At 40.9% G+C, this 21,967-nt stretch overlaps 1 protein-coding gene across 1 annotated transcript; it reads right to left on the bottom strand.

The window, feature by feature from the left end:
• Positions 1–8,224: 8,224 nt before the first annotated feature.
• LOC121926336 (protein NDNF-like) lies at positions 8,225–21,029 on the bottom strand. Its single transcript, XM_042459233.1, has 4 exons — positions 20,698–21,029; positions 18,511–18,711; positions 15,151–15,284; positions 8,225–10,471 (listed from the first exon to the last, which is right to left on the bottom strand). The coding sequence occupies exons 2-4, from the start codon at positions 18,696–18,698 to the stop codon at positions 9,114–9,116; spliced, it is 1,680 nt and encodes a 559-aa protein (XP_042315167.1). The 5' UTR covers positions 18,699–18,711; positions 20,698–21,029; the 3' UTR covers positions 8,225–9,113.
• Between the last annotated feature and the right edge of the window lie 938 nt (positions 21,030–21,967).

The raw sequence follows: 21,967 nt of genomic DNA, 5'->3' as shown, positions 1-21,967 counted from the left end.
GCAGCTGTCTTCCATGGTGGTGGGAGGAATGGAAGAGTTTAAAGATGTTGCAAAAGAGTGGAGTGTTTGAATTAAAAAAAAAAAAAGCTGTTTCTCAATCCGTTTTGGAACAGAATGTTTGGTATGTTTTGATTGACCCATATATTATCACACATTTTAGGAATACCTTGTTTAATCAGGAGTTTAAGACATCCGAGCAAATAAAAGGCAGCATGCTACAGGTGATGAAAGTCTTATCCAAATAGCTGGTATATTTAACTTTTGACTCAAGGATGTGAGGGAGAAAACATGAGATTGTTAGAATGGGTGTTATCTTGGTTACCAGCTCCCTTTTAGAGTTGAAAATGTAAGATATAAATTGTCTAAAACAAAGAAAAAACATCCAGATTAACAGTCTGAGCGAAACACTAGGTGGCCCAATCCTGCATGATAGCAGCTTTCCCCATTTGTTCTTCATATATTTACAGATACACAATTTATGAGTGTCAGCACAGACAGAGGGCGAGAATATGAGACTTAGGCGGGTTACAGACCGCCCGTTTCCCCACCGGATCGGGGCCTCAGCTGTCAGAACGGCAGCCTCTGAGGCCCCAATCCGCCACTTTCCAGGCTGCCTGGAAAGGACACCCGACGGCGGTGGGGACGCGGAGAAAGGGGCCACTCGGCCCCTTTCTCCCTTGCGTCGCTGGCACAGCCGTCTAAAGGCTGCATCAGCAATGCAAATCCTGGAAGGAGCTCCGTTTCGGAGCTCCTTCTGGTGCCGCGGAAAGGGCGCTCTATGCACCCTGGCGCAGCGCCAGTACATCACAACCGCGCCGCCTCATTTGGTGTGGAACGGGCACTTCCATTTTGTATGGACTGGGACCCTATTAGGGTTAGGGGCGTCTGGAAGGGACGCCCCTTTCTAACCCTAATACGGACCCAGTTCGTACTTTATGCCCATTTGTAACGGGCCTTAGATTTAGGAGACCCAGGTTTTTATGCTTGCTGAGCTCATTCAGAGACTTGCAGTCACTCTCTCACTTTCAGCTGGGCCTACCTCACAGGATTGTTATGAGGAGATAAATTGGAGAGGAGGAAAGTCACACACACTTCCTTTTTCTCACTGGATGAAGAGTTGGGTATTTATGGACAAAAACAAACAAATACAGTATATAAAATATCTGTATGAGGAGGGTACAATTCTTTCCAGCCCATCTTTCAGGATATGGGGTTGAATCCAGAATATTTGAAGGACTAATAATAAACCTGCTTTGGGATTAAGATCAATTTTAGAGGGTTTTAGCACACAAGCTCCATTCTTCCTGCAATCATGTTAGTGAAATAAATGGGAACACACTGCTTTCAAAGCAGTTATCACTGCATATCTTCTCAGTTGTGCAGCTTGGCCACTCTCTTCCTGTTCTCCCTTAACTCTGTTTTCCTGCCTTATGTCTTATCCAGCATGCCTTTTGGTGTGTTTTTAAAAAATATTATTTTCCCACTTTTCCCACACAATTGCAGAGCTGTGCTACCATGAATTACTGCAATTTAAGTTTTTTAAAGAAGAAGAAAATAAATAGAAACCCCCCCCCCCCAACAACCAGGGTATCAGAGTGCTTGGAGATAGTTAGGGGGAAGGGGCAGAGGAAAGAAAGGGACACTAACACCACATGACTACCAATTATGCAACTGCCCTAGCAGTAACATTTTCAACCTGGGGTTGATTGTGAGGTCATTGACAGGTTTTCCTCATCAATGAAAAGGATGGGTTGGTGTCGGAGCAGCTGCAGGTCAGAGGTGGCATCATGCAGTATCACCAAAGTTGCTTTTTTTTCCTGTTGCAATTGTGGTTCAGAAGTCATGTGTAGTAATCTCCAGAGTCCCTGCTTGTAGGACTGCCAGTAAGGTTTAAGCAGACACAAGAACTTCTCAACTTCTCCATCCCCTTGGAGCTCTCTGCCCACAGGACTAGATGTGGCCTCAGGGTTGCATTGTCCTTTTCATTTTTCCTGTTCTGTTGTTGATGATTATGATTTATTTTTTATACTGTTGTTACCTGAAATTATGTTTGGTTTCTTTGCCCTGCTGCTTTACCAGGTACCCAAATAATAAACCCTTTAAAATATGTAACTCATTCTTGAAAAATATAGGCAATCAAACAAATACATGAGGGCAACATCTCCAAATTACAGATCATTATTAACATTACAAATTATTATTAGAAGTACCACCCCAAATACAAGCAAAGAAACCAAACATAATTTCAGCTCATAACAGTATAAAAAAATTAATGAAAGCAACAACAACAAAATAGGAAAAATGAAAATGAAAAGAGTGTGTATGTTTTGTTGAATGTTCATTTGTATAAGAGCCGGAATCAGTATGTCTCTGCTTGTGTATATGAGCACAATTCCTCTCCCTGCAAAATTCCATGAGTATCCTTACCCTCCCCTCCTTCAATGCTCTGGAGGGCAGCAACATCCCTCCATTGGTTTGAGGGTGGCTCCAAAGGTTGGGAAAAGGAAAGCCCACAAATTTTGATGCTACCTGAAGTGGCATATTGGATTTATACCTAGCCCTAAGCAGCCATACAAATGATTACATAAACCAATTCAATAAATATAAAATAGAATCTGGCCTAAAGGTATCATTTTAGTTTCTTAGCTAGTTGACTCCCAGGGCAAAGTGTGCTTGTGCTGTATTTTAGTGTTTGCAGGGCAGCCCTACACGTTCCAATGAAAATACTCAGCATCCACTTCTGCTCTAAGAAGGTTAGATGATGGGTATTTATGGCATGAAACCCACTGGGTGACACTGGGCAAGTCACACTTTCTCAGCCTCAGAGGATGGCAATGGCAAACCCCTATGAAGAAACTTGCCGAGCAAACTTCAAGACAGGTTTGCTTTACGGTTACCAATGGTTTCCCTATCTTCATGCAGGGTGAAGTTACTCCATTTCCAATGTCCGAACAAAGAGAACATCATGGTGCACAGGAGTGTTGCTTTTGCTCTGTTCCCTGGTAGGTATTTTTTTTCTTTTTCATTTGTGTTGCCATAATTACACAATTGTGATGCTCTAGCAAATCACCAGCATGACGCAATAATGGAATTAGGCTGAAACAATTTTTAAAAAACATCTATTGGGAAAGTGTCAAAACGTCACCATTGAACAACTGCAGCAAAAAAAGTAAAGTAAACAGTGTGCATGTACTATGTAGGGCAGACACTGGTAGGAAATTGGGTTCAGCAAGACACTGTGGAAGACTAATTGTGGGAACAAGCATCCCCAAGTGGTACCATAGTGCTATTGCAGAGAAGGTGTGACAAGTTGTTTCCATATTGTTATGTTTCCATTTGCTTAAATATCCCAATTGCTGCGAGACAAAGGCTGGTGTGATAAAGACCTTTGGTTTGATCCAGCAGGGCTGAAGTTCTTCATGGAGAACAGACACTGTCCACTCTCAAGGCAAATGTCCAGATTTTCTCCTTAGAAACAGGTCCTATAGCAAAGTTTAGAGACCTGCTGCAAGTGGTGAAAACTGTATGTCATGAAACTAACATGTCTTCTCAAAAAATTGTGTTAAAAAGACAAGCATGCTTCAACTGCAAATCACTTTCCCCTTTGGCATGCTAAGATCTGATTTAGTTGACAACATGACGGAGAAATAGGGAGGAATTGTTTTACTTGTGATGCCACACACACTGCCCTGTAGGTGCTTATGATGAAACCACATTTCAAAACCCCTCTGAATAGCAACAGCATTTCCCAGCTACTATACATTAAAAATCAAATATCCCAATAGCAGAAAACTTCTGTGATGGAAGGTGTCTCCTCCCATCCCAAGAATAATAATAATAGGATTTATTTAAACAAAAGGCTGTTTAGTTCCATGTAACAAACCAGTGACAGAAGAATTCTTATGTCTTGCAGACTGATTTTCTGGAAAAGCCTGTCAGAGCTAGTAGTCTGGAAGAAATAAATGAGGACACACAGACAGACAGGCAGCTAACAGGCTCCTATGTAAACGACTGAGCAGAGGAGCAGCTGGGGCCATATGAGGGCAACTTGGTCTGCATCACTGTTCCAAGACAAGCTGTTCAGACTGAGAAGCCAGGCAGAACCAGAGCCTTTACAGCAAAGGATGAAAAACTTTAGACCACAGCCAAAGACTGCATCTTAAGGCCTCAGAACCTGGACTCCAGAGCCCTCCTCAGGCCATACTCCCTTCCTCAAGTTATGCCCCAGCTTGATGGCACTCAAGTTGGGCATTCCTGCTTGACAGCACTTTCAGCTTTCTGGACCACACAGCCTCTCCAACAAAATTTACAGTACTGATCATTACAACCATATATAATCGATTGTAAGTCGACCTCGGGTTGAGGGCAGATTTTGGGGCCAAAATAATGGATTTTGATATGACCTGTGGATAAGTTGAGGGTAAAACTTAGGGGCATGTAAAAAGACTTGGAGGATGAAGCAAAGGAAAACAATGCCAAAGAACTTAAAAATTATGACAGGCATAACTGTTAGTGCTTAAAGGCTAGATGGATGAGAGAGGAGAGAGGGTTGGTGTTTCTTTTAGCTGGTCCAAGGAGGGATTAAGCTCCCACCTTTCTCCAGAGATGGTTCCTTTTCTGATAAGAGTTAAAGTACAGTATCTACATTGACCCATGGATCAATGTAAGTTGACCCCTAGGTTTTTGAGGTCAGCTTTTTGACTAAAATTTCTAGACTTATTCATGAGTATATCTAGTATATTCTTCAACAAATACACTATTTGAGGATTGGACTATTGATTTCTGTTTTTTTTTAAATATTCAGTTAGTTAGGATTTTCTTTGCATGCTCACTGTGTGCCAAAGACTTACTTGAGAGTAAGCCCCACTAAAGTTAATTAATTTACTTCCAAAAATATCTGTGATTGCAATGTTAAAGGCCTTATTTTGGGGGGGTTTGTCAATTCTGCTAGTCACATTTTCTTCTTGTTCCCTAATGTTGTGCTGCACTCTAGTGGTCATACATAGGTTTTTGTATTTCCTTGTCATTTCCAGAGAGAGGTTGTATTAGCCTGTTGCTCCAAAGCAACAGAATCCTGTGAACCCATAAAGACTAACACATTTATTACAGCATACTTTTCAGTGCACTATAATCCACTTCATCAGAACTATCCAAAGCTTGTGATACATATACAGTAGATATCACTGAGTGTGGGAATGTAGATAGGGTAAATACTGAGATCAGAGGGAAATTAAATGTGGAAAGATTGACATATATTTTATCAGCACTGGCCATCCACAAAATTGCTCCTGAAAATGCAAGCATTTTGGCATTGCGTAAGTCAATCTCTTTGTTATTATAAGGAAAATGGAGCTTAAAAATGGGGAAAAGGGATGGTGGAGCAGGAATCTAGTTGCGCCCTTAAGTAATTAATCTATTTCACCATGAGGTTTTGTGGATATCATTCCATGGCTTCAAAGTGATATTAAAGTAAAAAACAAAACATAATTATACAATTGTGGGAGTGGGATAGAGTGCAGAAACATGCAAATGTTGGTCCTGACCATAAATCTTCAAAGAACTGTGTAAAGATGATGCAGGGTTTTCAAGTGGCTGGTACGGTAATAATCTTTTCTCAGGACTGTTCTGTTAATACTGATGTGTGAAAGTAATAGATCTGCTTTGCAAAATTCAGTTTCCTTGGGTTCAAAACTGTCTGAGTAGATTCCTTTTGTTACATGTGCCCTAGTGAGGATTCTTGTATTTATAAAAAAAAAAAAAGGGGGGGGGAAGCATACTTCCGATGCCCCAATGAGTGCTGCAAACGTCACCTATGACGATCGTTTGATTGACAGCAGGCGCCTTCATGTTAAACCCGATTTCCCCAAGAGGGCATTTGGGTTAAAATGCCCGATATGTAGTGAGCACTTGCTTACGGAGAGATTCAGGAGGGCCCCCCCGAATCTGCCCAGTTCCTTCCAGAGCAAAACCGCCAGTGGGAATGGGGCCATAGTGTGTCATGAAGCCATTGTCTTTTTTATATCTTCTAATGGATTGGATTGGAATTCAATAATATAATTTAATCCCACTTCTGTTTTTCCTTTTAAGTAAAAAAAAATCCAAAGAGGAACAGAGCCCTGCATCAAAGAATTTTGCAAATCTGTTGTAGAAACACTCTCTGTCTCCAAAGATTAAGCCACAGAACGACATCTGAAGCTTGGCAGCTGAACTTTTGGGAATGAGGATCTGACAGTTCATCAGGTGGAGGCTGACATTCCAGCTTTAAAATAAAATTCAACTGGATCCCTGTGTTGTGGTAAAATTTAGGCATTCCAGGATAGCAATTGCTAGTCTCTCATGCTAACAGGAAGCATGAAATACTTGGGAAGGAACTTCGCATAATTCCAAATCAGACCAAAATGGGCTTAGGCTCTGTTTTCCTATCCAATAACAGTTATTCAGACACAACTTTCTATAGGAACCTGGCCTAGCGTATTGATTTTCCTTTTTTAAAAATGTACTGTATTTTTAAACTTTTAAAGTGTCATGGCAGTGTATAATAAATAAGTGACAGTTCCCCAACGATTAATCTTTGGTCATTATGTAAATTTCACCATCCTTTAACTTTGTAGACCCTAGCCCTATGAACTTCTTCACTAAGAAGGTGATGGTAGCACACAGCATCTATAAAACAATATAAGTCTGTATCATATTTTATTCAACAAAACGTTCTTGTATTTGTACATTCATGTTTTGGAAAATCTTGGGATTTCTAGAAAAGGCCTGATGACCTGTTCTGCTAGGAGTGCCAACTCTGGCCTAAGACAGAAGTAGTCAAGGTGCAGAGTATTCATACGAGGGAAATGATCATGGCACCTTATGTAGAAAATATTACAAGCCTCTTTCCCCATCTCTAACAATAACAGATACAATCAAACCAATTGAAATAAATAATAAACTGTAGCCCCTTCATGATAGCCAAAATCAGCTCCATGAAGTAGTTGCCTTATACTTTGCTTAATAGCAGGGCCAATTTAGAGACAATTAGTCATATCTTCTCTGAAAGACAGTCTTGCTCACTATGACTGACCATCCCCTGCAACTTTCAGTTACAGAGAAGGGTTTTATGTTCTCTAAAACACAGTTTCAGTTCATAAAAAGCAACAATGAGGCTGATCTGGTCTGGCTATTGATGGCATGACCTGAGACTGTGCCGAAACCATTTCCCAGAGTCCCATGCAAAACACAGTAACGTCATTGTTCTCTATGTGAAGAGAAGGATGGAACTAGAGATGGAGGGACACAGAATAACATGCTCCTCTCTCTCCATGTTACTTCAAGGTAGTTACAGGGTTTCCAACATTCAGTGTCAGATGGAACTTATTACACTTGATTAGAAATGAAAGAGATAACTCTACAAAAGGACATGCAAAAAGGTAGACCGCTGAGAGCAAGCCAATTCCCTGTAAGGAGTGTTGTTGAGATTCATACACTCAAGGAAAAGAATCAACAGAGCAAATGTTTGTGGGTTTCTGGTGTTAAGTATAATAATATCTGACCAAGGTATTGCTAAAGTAGAGCAGTTGTTAAATTCACTTTCCAGGTTGAGATCTTACAGGTTTTGAGGTCTTAAAGGTTTTGCTGCTTATTTAGCATGTGTTTGGAAGCACACACACACACACACACACACAAAAGTGGCAGAAAGTTAATCTCCATTGTCCACCTGTTTCACTATGATTGCACCCCATGGAAGTGCCTCCCTAAATCTGAAAGAAAAAACAAAACTTAAACGTGAATTTTGATGGCAGAACCAGAAATCTGTACATTTAGAAGGAAATCCTGAAGGGACTTGTCTAGACTAAGAAAGCTTCTTAAGCAACTCTGAAATAATGCTTTGTGGTGCAAGCTGAGTATTTTTCATTCCTCACCTTGGCATACCTCAGTTAAGGAATGAGCTTCAGAAATAATCCAAACCCACCAAATTATTTCTTAGTTTGGGGAGGGTGTCATGTTTATATGTTTTGTTTAATTCAAAACATTTTAATTGCAAAAAGCATATCAGTTTATGGGCAGAATATAAAATACTATTATAATTAAGTATGTGACATTTTTGCCAAAAATAAATTATGGCATACTTGTTGATGTGTGTCTTCAGGTCAACCCCAATTTATGGAAACTCTTTGCAGGATTTATTCAGAGGTGGGTTTTTTTGGTGATCGCTCTTTTTAAAAGCTAAGAGAGCATGACTTACCAAAGATCACCCAGTGAATTTCCATGGCTGTGCACTTTGGCTTCCCAGAATCCTAGTCAAACCCTCAAATTACTAGACCACATTGGCTCAGATTATGGCAGAGACAATTTCTCTGTCCTTCTTGGGAAAGAGTTTACAAAAAAGTGACACAATATATAGAGGGCCCTGTCAATAGTGGATCAGCCAATGCATGTTTGTCCTCATATTGCACCCCCTCACAGTAGGGAATGACTAGGAACTATGGTGTATCACTAGATGCAGAGCAGAAATATATGGAGCAGGAATGCCTTTGAAACGAAAAGTCTTCTCTTCCCTTGACTTTTCCATCTCTAGGTATCAGCCTCATTAGAATGACCACACAAAATGATGCAAAGACAAGAGTCTTAATTTCAGTTCATCCCCAATCCAAGTATTCAGTTCCCATGTTGCAGGGTCAAATTATCACTGAACATTGTTGCTGTCCATCTGTGATGTTATCCAAACTGATATTAACTGGGATATTCAAGTTTAAGGGGTTGGGATGCAATAGTTGAATGCTCATTGAAAAATCACCTTGCAAAATGTGTTTGCTGTTATATTGTTGTTGTTAGTCCTTTTTCAGGTTGACATCTTACAGATTTTGAGATGAATATTTCAATTCTGATGTCAAATATTTGGTTTATAAAGTGCTCTTTGAGAAATTGCAGATAAGAGATTTCACAAATGACAGGAGAAAGGTCCCAAAAGCAAGTCTACAATTCTAGACTAAGAGTTGCTTACTCTCAAATCGTACAGTGTAAAACATTGTTTTCTGTTCTGGCACATTTTGAGCAATGTGGGCCATAAATGTACATCATGCTCCTCTAGCTTCATAATTCCTCAGGAGCCAACAATTAAAGGATGCTCAACATTTCTTCCGTGTCTTCACAACTTTGCTGTAATACCTGACTGGAATCCCAGAGGGACCAATGAGATAAACATCAAACAAGTAGACGGTCCCTGATTCCAGCCCCTTGATAGTTTCTGTTGTCACCGCTCGTTGTAAATTAGCTTCATGGAAGTATTTGCACAGGACTTTGTCACCTTTTTGCCTTGACTCAGGTCCGGAGCACCTGTCAGCATTCCTCGTTTCCATCCAAACTTGGTCCTCTTCAATTTTTTTCTTGTATACGCAGTACTTGCTGAGCTGCTGTGTTCCTAGCCAGGCAATTGTGACTGAATCACAAGTCCTCAGCTTGCTAAAGGACTTAATTTTTAAACTCTCTGGGAGAGCTGGGAAGAAAGGCTTGTGGAAGAGAGATGACACCTGAACCTTGACAGAGGCATTTGAAGGTTCAGTAGACCCCAGGCGTATCACATAGGTGTCACCCAACCTTCCCTTCAGTATGAAGTGCCTCAAGCCGGCAAAGCCTTCTGACATCAGCACTTTATCTTCTCTTGAGATTTCGATGTGTACTTGGCCACTACAAGACTGGAAGGCAAACTGGACTTGCTTATGCCTTGTCCGATATTGCAAAGTGTAGAATTTTTGCTGTCTTCCATCCAGGATGAGTTGTATCACCTTCCCATCCTTCATGTCAGTCACTTTGGGCTCAGGTTCTTCAAGAGTTCGGGCAAAGGTTCCAGTATAGGTGGCACTGGCATTGGTAAGGAAGTTGACCACAAAAACATCAAAGTAGTACTGAGTGCTGGGAGTAAGGTTGGGTATGGTATAGGTGTTCTTGGTACCCACACATGTCTGCCTCACCTCCCCGTTGCTAGCTTTGCTGATGATGCTTAACTCACCATTGGACAATACCATCACTTGCTGAGGGTCCAGCAAAAGTCCCTGTGCAGGCAGAGAAATTGCCAGTGCTTGAGATGATTTCATCCCAGAAGATCTTATTGCAGTTTCTGCAGCACACAGACTCTTGTAGTTGTGTTCTTCGTTCATCAAAACACAGTACTGGATGTTTTCTTTGTGTTTCAGGGCTGTTGGACTGTGCTTCCAAGCTAGAGTTACTGTGGTGTGGCCAATCCCAATGACATCTATTCGTGGATCTGCTGGTAGTTCTGGATATAGGTGTTCTGAAGTTGTGTCAGTGGCAAGATACACTGTAATGTGAGTATCTCTCTCAATGGACAGGAATTCAAACATATAGACAGCAGAGTAGTATGATGTCCCTGTGTAGGTTTCCACAGAATTGCCTCTGTAGCTAAAGAGAGTTGACACTATCTTTGTAGTCTTCTGATACCTTAGGGACTCCTCAACATCCAATTTATCTGTCAATGAAACACAGAAATGTCAATTCTTTAAACATTTTTGGGACATGGGAAGGCATGAGTTGACAAAGCTATAGTGGTAAATTCTGAAGTACAGCTAGTCATCATGATAACCCCCATAGCTATGGAACCAAGGAAGATCCAAAACGCAGACTGCTGTGTTGGATATCAAGAAACCCATTCTTTCAGTTTTCATATCCAACAAGCAAAGGTCTTTTGTAAATCTAATGGATTTTAATAGGACAAAGAATAATATACACACCCAAATACTTTGCATTACAACAGGGATAGATCACAGCAATATCCATTCCTCCCCTAGCTACTGTGAAGAAGGCAGCTATCCTCAAAGGGAGCAGGGAAGCCTGGGACAAGGAAGCAAGAGGAAGGCAATGTTCCCACTAATCAAAAACTCACAGAATCATAGTTGGAAGCATTACTCAAGGGCTATCTAATCTAACTGTTGCCACACAGAAATACACCACCAAAGCACTCCTAAAACACCTGATTCATTCTGGGTTCATTCTGATTCATGTGGTGAGTGGCTTTTGTTTTTGTTTATTGTAAGCTGTCTTGCTGGCATCCCATCTCATCCTAAGGATGTTACTCTTTAAGCAAGGTTAGCAGGGTAGGGTAAGGCAGCCAGACAGCTTTGGTTTGTTGGTCAACAAAAGCCAGAAGAGACTGTCAGGAAATTTGCCTGGCATGGCTATTAGCTGTGTACCAAGAAGCAAGGAGCAGGAGGATGGCTAGAATGGTTTGGATGGCTGCTAACCATCACCACCCAGGGCCCTAGATGCTTTGCCCGAGGCTTAGATGCCTCAGGAAATATAGACAGTCCACATTATTGCTTTAAAAGATTGGATGGCAGGGCTGATGAAGAAGATTATCCAGGGTTAACTTGAGACATTGGCTTCCTGAATTGGAAAAGCAAATGATTTCTCCCTTACACCCAAAGTCAAGGTACATAGTACCTCAAATTAAGCCAGGTTCTTTTGGTGCATGAGACAATAACATCCCACAAGCAGTTCTTCTTATCTCTGGCAGGAAAAAAATATAATAACTACAAATGAAAGAACTAACAATCTGCTGTCATTTCAGGATAAACTAAACCTGCATCTTGAAGTGATTGTTTCAACTTGTTTTATCCTATGATTGGCACTGGATTTACCTCCACCTTTGCCGTTTTGAGAAGCACATCATGCAGGCAGAAGGAAAAAGAGGATTAATGTGCTGTTGGCCCCTCTTCTCCACATACAAGAAGCAGGGGGAGACAAGCACAGTATGGTAGGGCTTCAGATCCTAACACTAGTAGGCAGAGCAATACCTGTGTGTTGTTTGTCTTCAAGTTGTTTCCATCTTATGGCAACCCTAAGGCAAACTTATCACAGGGTTTTCTTACCATGTTTCTTCAGAGGGGATTTACCATCGCATCCTCTGAGGCTGAGAGAGTGTGACTTTCCCAAGGTCACCCAGTGGGTTTGCATGGCCAACTGGGGATTCACACCCTGTTCTCCAGTGTCATAGTCAGGTGCTCAAACCACTATGTTACACTGTTTAACAGAGCAATACTACTTAGAAACATATTTGATTCATTCTATGCAATCATAGCACTTTGATTGTACTTTAACTGTCATGGTTCCATCTGCAATCCTAATCACATCCTATTTTAAGAGGTGTTAAGAATTTTCTACCGGAGAGCACTAGTGTCCGGGAAAGCAGCCAAAGGGCTGATAAGACAGCTAGTTTTCAAACAAACAACCCCCTCCCAGCACAGCAAAGTCAGTGTAAACTACTCAGTCCTGGAGAGTTGCAGTAGCTTTACCAAAAGGGTTTACCAGAAGAATTGTCAGACGGTCCGAGGTTCAGGGTAACAGATAGGCAGGTAGATAAAACAGTCCAAGGTCAAGTTTCCGGGTAGTCAAGACAAGAAGCCAAGGAGCCAGAGACAGAGTCTTTCCTCTAAAAGAGTCAGATATCCACTGGCAAAGAACCACACATGCTCCAGGTGCTTAAGAAGGCAAGGAACTGGCCTTCAGCTGTGCCTGATTACGAAGACGCTTCTGATAAAGCCTCCGAGATCTTTGAAGGCCCTCTCTTTCTGCTCGACGCTCATTGAAGGTAGGCACACTGCCCAGATCCTCCTCCATGTCCACAGCCTCGGCACCAGGCAAACTTGATTGCTGAACCTCTGGAGGGGCCATAGACTCTGCTCCAGCAGAACTAGGGCCAGCCTCTGGCTCCTCCATTACAGGTTCAAGCCCCTGGGGCTCTGGCTCCTCCGTTATAGGTTCAGATCCCAGAGGCTCTAGCTCATCCTCTGAGTCCTCCAAGCCATCTTCCAGGCTGGGCATGACAACTAGTGCCTCACCAAACTAGCAATCTCAGGCCTCCATAGGATGCAGCCATATCAGTTAAAGTGGCATCAAAGAACTATAGTTTTGTAGTTTGGAAAAGCCCTGAGTCTATGGGGCTTAGTAGACCACAGGAGTTAATGGTGTGAGATGGTGACAAGAAAAGAAAGAAGAAAAGAAAAGAAAAGAAAGGCTAATGCAATTCCAGGCTGCATCAACAGGAGTATAGTGTCCAATTCAAGAGAAGTATTAACATCATTTTATTTTGCTTTTGAATATTATATCCAGTTCTGGTCACCACAATTCAAGATGGAGAAGCTGAGCCACATCCAAAGGAGGGTAACCAAGATGTTAAAGTGTGTGGTAACAAAGCCCTATGAGGCGTGGTTGAGGGGACTTGGTATGTTGGAGCAGACCGATACAATAATAATAATAATAATAATAATAATAATAATAATAATAATAATAATAATAATATTTATTTGTATACCGCCGTATGGGAAACCAATCCGGGCGGTTGACAACAGTAAAATATAAAATACAGTATAACAATTAAAAACACTTTATCCCTCCCCCCCTTAAGACAGTATTAAACAGTATGACATATTAAAAACACAACATCAAAGCATAAAAACAACAATTAAAAACTAAAAACGCTGATATCCCTCTGTTGATCCTCAACCATCACTAAGATGGGGCCATGGGAGGAATGAGGGAATCAGGGAACCTGGGCCGGGATGGTTAATCTGGAAAGGCCTGATAAATATATCATAAGCTGGCCTTTGAAAGATTGGACAAGTTTTTCTTTCTGGGGTTCTAGAAGATAAGACTCAAGCCAATGGATTCAATTTATAACAGATTCTGACTAAATGTTAGGAAGTACCGTATATCTTTGACTAGAAGTTGACCTCAGGTATAAGTCAAGGGCAGGTTTTGGAGATAAAATTATGGAATTTGGCATCACCCATGGATAGGTTGAGGGTCAAACTTGGAGGCTCAGCATAGGTGAGCAAAGCTAGGTAGTGGAGGAGTCTTGAGGGGCAAGCGATCACCCCTCTTCCTTTGCTGCTTAGCCCACTCCTTGGGAGAAAGCCAGGCAGTGAAAGAGCTTTGTGGGGTCCCTCTTCCTCCTCCATTGCCTAGCTATCTCCTTGGGAGAAAGCCAGGTGGTAAAAGAGCCTAGAAGGGTGACTGTTTGCCCTTCTTCCTCCTCCACAGCCCAGCAGTACCATACTGACCCATGATTTTTAGGTCAATTTTTGGTGGAATTCTTTTGAGTTATGCATGAGTATATATGGTGCTTCCTGGTTGTAAGAGCTATTCAACAGTGGAACAGAATGCCTGGGAAGGTGATGGACTTTCCTTTCCTTTTTAAACAACTGCTGGATGGCAACTAAACAGCCAAGAATTTGTAAAAAGGAATCACACAAAATTACTGCCCACTCTAGTAATTTAGGAGTACCTAGTAAATGTTACTTACTACACCCTCCAGAGCAATGTCAATGGAGTCATTATGTCATTATACTTTTGTTTCTTCCCAAAGTAATGCGTTTTGGGCAACACCACTACTTGTAATGTGTTACTTCCAAGTTGTACTGTATAGCTTTTAATAAGCCATCAGATATAGACATGCCCTGCACAATTTAACCATTTGATCCCAATTTAACTGGCAAGGCTCTATCCTATGAAATCCTGGGAGTTGTGGTTTATTGAGGCACTTTGAATTCTCTGCTAGAGACCTCTTCATATCCAGCATCAGCACTCTCTAACAGAAGATTCTAACTACCTAATCAAACTATGGGCCCGAACAGACAGGCCAAAATAAAGCTGCTTTGGGTCACTTTGGAGGTATGCTTTTTAAATGATGTATGCGTTCTAAGAGGCCAGAAGCTGCGCCAAAGCCACGCTCCCGCCCTGCCTGAAGCTGATCATGCTGGAGGACCTACAAATGCCTAGAGAAGTGTTTTCTCCAGGAAAGTCTTGGTTGTCCAGCACAACTCATTGGTCAACTTCTGGCAGAGTTGCGCTAGAGGACCTAGAAATTCCTAGAGAGAACATATTAATCAAACCTGCAAATAATCAAATTTGCAAAAGTCAAAGCCGCAAATGTGGAGGGCCAACTGTATTTCTCAATCAGTATTTCTCAATGCATCCTCATAATGCGTCTCCTATCTCCTCTCTCACCCTCAAGTCCACCAGTTCTGATACTAGGAGCTGTTTTGGTGTCTGGAGAATTAAAGCCAAGGAAGGAATCAATAGTTTTCTTTTAAAAGGTAGCACTGTGACCTTAATTACCCATCTGAGATTGTCCTTGAATCTACCTCTTACCCTGAGCTGCTTTTCCAAAGTAGTTTGTTGATGATTTGTGGACCCGTAAACTCCACTCAATGGGGACATCGCATGGGGTCACTGTCACTGTGAGAGGTGCTGATGTTCTGCCTTCCCCTAAAACAAAATAGTACCTGGAAATAAAATGATACATGGAATGAAATGTCTGTTGAGGCTTACTTTACAGCACAGGTTTCCCACAGAAGATACATCAAGTAAGCCAGAGAAGATACTTGGAATTTTGTCCCATTGTAGTCAGTGGTCTTATACAAATGCTTCTATCATGGAGGAATGAGGAAGGCAGACACCTGCGTTCTGGGTGTCATGAAAGATTAGTAAATCCTTAGTTACTTAATTGTAATCGTTGGTTGGTAAGTTTACTGCCAGAAAAGGAAAAAGCATTTGTGAGATTTTCTGCAATAGTAGTACCTGAAATGCCTAGGCAGATATGACAGGGAGTATGAGAAGGGAGGAGATTACTAGGGCAATACAGAAAGAAAAAACACCCTTGGCAATTGATGTATGAAGTAGGTGAAGAGCTAGAGAAACCTATCTGAGGGGAAAATAGATTTTCCTCAGTATATAAAAAGAAAATTAATGAAGGACATCACAAAGCTACAGGAAGCATTCACCTGTCATGATAGGTTAGGAATCCTGGCATCATAAACTACAATGTAAATGAACTGGGAAATAATGTACGTTGATCAGTCACTTGTGCTTTGTTTTTTCTTTTATGCACACAGGTAAATAAACCAGGATCTGAAGAGGGGCTAAGTTTCATGAGATGTCCAAGCCCAAGATTATATCCAAACAAACCAAGATTTGTAAATCAAACAGATATGCCAGTTTAAAACTGGCTTATGCTCCCAGTTTGTTCAGCTACATTTATTCCAGGCTCAAGCGTCATTCAAAACTCTTCCCATCATGTTCTCTGTTCATGCAAAAGGGGATCATACAAGAGCAAACATATTATTTACACTGTGGTTTATTAAACTGGGATGCCTGGCTCATTGTTATGTATAAACATGGCCAATATTGCAATCACAAATTTATGGGCCCTTGGATTGCTGAGGGTGACTGGAGCAACACAGTGCCTTCCAGATGTGTTAGGCTTTATTTCATATCATTCCCAGTCAGCATGGCCAATGGCAATGCCAACTGGAAGAAGCTAGGATTTGTAAGAGGGCACTTGGTGGAGGAAAAGCAATCTAGAAGAACTGAGGTATCATTTTGATCCACAGTTGCATCTCCCCACCTCTCTTTTTTGGCATTTATGCTTTCTAAACTTTGTGTCATACTATGATTCTATGTGAATTGATTTTTGTGGAGGTGAGACTTGCCAATCTTGTTGCAACAAAAACACTCAAAGAAGTTTGTTGAATTTATAGGCTTCCTTCCTTCCTTCCTTATTTAAAAGCCTAAGTTTTAAATGGGGATATTCATAAAACAGGCATGATTTTGTGAGTATGCTTCAAACAGAGACCAACTATGTGGTCTCATCCAGCTGCCATAGTTGAGAACAGGTGCAATATTTTAAAACCACAACCAATTATCTGAATTTATATTTTTACTGTCCCTCAGAGAGTTTTTCAGCTTGCTCTTGCAGTCATGTTATATATTATGTAACTTGGTATTCAGTACAGAGCTTATGGAAGCTTTCTGAACAGTGCCTTTGTCTGAAGTGAACCATCTGGTTTCCTCACTGTAACTCTTCTACCTGAACATGCATCCGATCCACAAATATAATTAATTGGTATCTTAGGGATAAAAGGGGAAAATCTGATGAAAGAAAGAAGCACTGCCTTGCCCCCCAAAATCTGGTAATTGCGTAGAACTTCAGATTCTAGTGTGTAACACATATTCGTTGAACTTGGTCAAGAAAATATCATCAAGAGGTAAATCATACATTCCTTTGTGTGATTTTTTCCACAGAATATTGTATTGCATCCTAATATAGAACTGAAGTTCTCCTGTACAGCATTGTTGCCAGCCAACTATGTCTTTGTCAGGAATATTGGAAAGATGACTAAAAAGTAGTGGATTACTAAAATATTATATAATATTACATTTTTAAAAAAAGTATTTTGTTCTCATTTGTCATTTCTGGTGTTGTTCAGGTGTGTGCCTTCAGGTCATTTCTGTATTATGGTGACCCTAAGGCTTTCACAGGGTTTTCCTGGCAGAATTTGTTCAGAGAGGGTTTACACTTGCTTTCCTCTTAGGCGGAGAGTGTGTGACTTGCCAAAGGTCACCCAGTGAGTTTTCATGGTTGAGTGGGAATTGTTGGGCATTACTTTTACATTTTACTTTGAGATATACTGACTAATTATTTTGAATTCAAAGATATAGCCATGTTAGCCTGTGGAGTCACTATGTAGAAAGATTGTGCAGCACCTTTGAGACTAACTGAAAGAAAGAATTTGGCAGCATGAGCTTTCGTAGACTTCGGTCTACTTCCTCAGATGCATTGGTAGATTGATATTTACAAAAGCTCATGGTGCCAACTTCTTTCTTTCAGTTAGTCTCAAAGGTGCTATAAGATCTCTCTACATACTAATTACTTTGTGTGAGACTCCCTTGGTGGAGGAATATTGTATTCAAATTAATCGTACACATGTCTAAGAGAGCCAGCCTGGTGTAGTGGTTTGAGTTTTGGAATATTGTTCTTGAGATAAGGGTTTGAATCCCCACTCAGTCATGGAAATCCATTGGGTGGCCTTGGGCAAGTTCCAATTTCTCAGCCTCAGAGAAAGGCAAAGGCAAACCTCCTCTGAATGTACCTTGTCAAGAAACCTCCTTATGGCCTTAGCATTGCTATAAGTTGGAAATGAGCTAATTTAGTACTTGGATGGGAGACTGCCAGTGAATACCAAGTGCTCTAGGCTATACAGTAGGCCCTTGGTATCCACTGGGTTTTGGTTCCATAATCTCTCATGGATATCAAAATCCATGGATGGTCAAGTTCCATGAAATATAATGGCATAGTAAAATAATGTCCCTTATATAAAATGGCAAAATTGAGGCCAGCTGTATTTCAGAGGAAAGAACTGACAAAACCACCTCTGAATAGTCTTTGTCTCCCTCCTTAGATTTGAGGTCTTCAAACAGAGGCTGGATGGCCATTTGTTGGAGATGCTTTGATTGAGAGTTCCTGCATGGCAAGGGGTTGGACTGGATGGCCCTTGTGGTCTCTTCCAGTTCCGTGATTCTATGATTCTAAGAAAGCCCTATGAAATTCATGACATTGCCATAAGTCGACAGATCACTTGAAGGCTCATACTCAGGCAGACTGACGAACAGAAAGACAGACACAGTGCTTGCCATGGGGAAAAAAGAAAGGACATATAAGATTCCCTGTACCTTTTCAGTGTATCCTTCAACAGATGGACTGTGGTTTCCTTGCCATCTGGAAGAATCAACGTGTGATAAAAATGGAGGAGATCACTCTTGAAGCTTTGCTGTAAACTAGTGGCCATCTCCACAGAGTGACAGAAACACAAGGCCAAGAGGAGCCAGGAAAGCAGGTAGGGTTGGAATCTTGACGTCATCTCTGCTACAGGCCTGGTGGACAATGAAAAAAAGGATAGACTTTCTTACCACTTTATTGTTTTCTAATAATTAGCTATAAGATTTTAAAATAGCAAATACAGCATTGAGGCTTTATCTGTGATTACTTTTACATCTCTGATCTGTCCTTCCTACATATTAATTTCACATCAGTATATGAGTTTCATTTATAACAGTTTCACATCCACTGGGAATGTCCCTACAAGCCAGGCCAGCAACAGGCACCATCTAGGACAATTCTACCCTCTTTCCTGGGCACCTTCCTGAATTGTATACCACATTGCACTGTGTTTTACACAGACTCTCATTTAATAACATAGTAAGCTTGTGGCTGGATGGGTAACCTGCACAGGCCACACTGAGCTATCCAATCCATTATTTTCTTCTTGAAGGAAGCAGTAAGTAATTTTAGCAATTTTCTTCTTTTTGCAAGGGAGACTTTGAGAATTGTGCTATTTTCAAAGACAATTTGCAGTTCAAGGCTTATTCTGCACAAAATCCACATCTGATATTGTTATTATTTTCTGTGCAGAAATCTTTTTTCTGATCAGAACAGAATGTGAATTTTCTGTAGAATAAGTCCTGAATTTTGAAAATTCTTGTCAGTCCAGTATTCTTTTCTTTGGGGTTTCTTCACACTCTAGAAATATGTTTTCCAACCATTTCCTGCATACTTCCAATACTCTTACCATCTCTACATTTGGTCCAAGGACCAGAGATCCCACATCTGTGATATAGGCAGCACTTTAAACTACAGTGCACAGGATGGAACTTGTTGTGGGAAAGGACTGTGTTTTCTTTGTTAGAACTGGGGAAACATGACCTCTCAAACAAAAGTGCTTCTTTGTGGGAAGATGTTTGGATCCCATATAACAAAGGAGTAATCACTGAATATCTGAAGATGCCAGCCACAGATGCTGGCGAAACGTCAGGGACTCTTCTAGAACATGGCCACATAAGCTGAAAAACCCACAAAAAACACTTAATATTTGTTGCAGTAAAAACTGATAATCTGCAACGAGTATTGTTTTAGATGTGAATAGAGAGAAAGAAAAAGAAAAGGAGAAGGAGGGAAGGATTGAAAGAAGGGGAGCTGTCAAGTTTGGAAAACGGATAGCTGTTGCAGAACAAAGTGTCTGTAGGCAGGGGGTGCTCTTTGAACAGCATCAGCTTGAGAGGAAGCCAGCTTAAGCAGTAAACAGTAAGGTAACAGGAAAATACAATTTGCAAAAAATGTCAACAAAGAGGTGTAAATATGCATAGACAAGGGAATTTTTTTTTGTTACTTTGCATAAGTTCTTTTTTCTCCAAAAGCAAGGAGCCATTACAATTTTGTCTAATGTGCCTGTCTTGGATCAGTGGTAGTTATCATTCTACTGAAACAGAATTTGTTATTCAAATCTTTGTTAAAGATGTTTCATAGCAGCTAGCAGCTGTCACCAGCTGAGAAATGTCCCATTCTGTTCTGTACCTTAGGCAGTTATTTACTGCCACCAGGTTTGAAAATGCGATGGAAAAAATTGAAGGGAAGTCAATAAATGGAGCATAATGTATAAAAGCAAGTGGTTGAACAGCAATATATGATGCTTGGAAACATTCTTTTGCATATTGAGTACATAAATAAAAGCCTTCATATTATTATTCTTGCTATACACTGAAATATCTCCCCCCCCCCCAATTCTTCTGCTCAAAATGCATCTATTAAACAAAATGTTGTAACTTTTATGCATAGATGGAGACTTCAGGTTTCTTATGCTCACACACATCCAAAAGGTAAACAATGTTCCCATTTTGTATTGACTACAAAGCTCCAGAAAAAAAAAAGACAGAAACAACAGGCTTAATCCATACAGAATAATGCCCTTATATCTAATTTTTCTTAGTTAAATAAAATTGCCAGAAACATATATCTAGAAATAATGTTCCTCACCTTTTCCCCCCCAGGAGATAGAAGAAGTCACAACAGTTTAGTTCACTTACCTGAAGGCAGATGTTATCTGGGCAACTTTCTTTCTGTCCAGAAATCCAAGTCAAATGTTCCAGTTTCCACTTTTGAATACTTCACTGGCAGGTGGAAAACACAATTGGGAAACTTGTTTAACAGCTCTAAATGGATTTTTCCATCTGTTCCAGGCAGAAGGATTACATAAAATGCTTTCGGTCTTACAGGCAAAGAAAGCAAGAAAGTTCGCTTGTTTTTCTTTAAACCTGGCCCATTGGGATATCTTCAGAAACAGACAGTCCCACCCTGACAATTCTATTGTAATTTTGAGAACACCTCCCTTCTGGAAGGTGTCAGGCATGCAGCTAGTCTGTGAAGGTGCACCGTGCCCCACTGGTGCTGCTTGGAGGATGGGTCTTTGACAGAAATGCAAAAGAGTGCCTGTGCCTGTGAAGTGGTGTGTGTGTGTGTGTGTGTTCATTTAACCCTTTCATAGTATGAGCAAGTCAAGAGCATGCTTGTCTCTCTGCACAAATAGCAATTGGGTGCAAAGGAAGAGAACATACCCCCAACAGTGTTTTCCATTAGAACTGTAGGCATGTTTTTGGAACCTGAGAATTCACTGATCTTGGGCATGCACTTCAAGAAATCATGGGCATTTAATTTTAAAAATATTCCACTATCTGTATGCTCAGTTTTAAGATCTGTGGAATGCACAGGAAAGAATATCAACAGTGAAAAGGTGTGTGTGGGAGGGCGGGAGCGAGGGCTGGATAACCAAAATATATTGTAAAAAACGAAACCACAAAGAGATTCACCCCATAATCCAAGGCAATCACTAAACCCATTAAGTAATTTAACATAGCTTTAGGGGGAAATGGGCTACCCAGCTGGTAAACATTCCATTTTATAGAACCATAGAATCAGAGAGTTGGAAGAGACCGCAAGGGCCATCCAGTCCAACCCCATTCTGCCATGCAGGAAATCTAAATCAGAGGATCCAGCCTCTGTTTAAAGACCTCTAAGGAAGGAGACTCCACTGCACTGCAGCTGGCTACTCAACATGTTTACTCAGAAGTAAAGTAACTTCACATGTTCCTCAGTGGAATGTTTTCCTCAAGTATGCATAGGATTGCTCCTAAAGTACAGTTTTATTACATTATACTTACAAATGGATATTCAGCAGTTCAGTAGAATCATTAGTGTGCAAAGATAAGAACAGGCAAATCAACCCACTGTCACAGTGATGGTGAACCTATGGCACACGTGCCAGAGGTGGCACTCAGAGCCCTCTCTGTGGGCACACAC

Source organism: Sceloporus undulatus, chromosome 3 (assembly GCF_019175285.1).
Source record: "Sceloporus undulatus isolate JIND9_A2432 ecotype Alabama chromosome 3, SceUnd_v1.1, whole genome shotgun sequence".
Classification (NCBI taxonomy): Eukaryota; Metazoa; Chordata; class Lepidosauria; order Squamata; family Phrynosomatidae; genus Sceloporus; species Sceloporus undulatus.
This window is presented reverse-complemented; position numbering and strand designations above follow the sequence as displayed.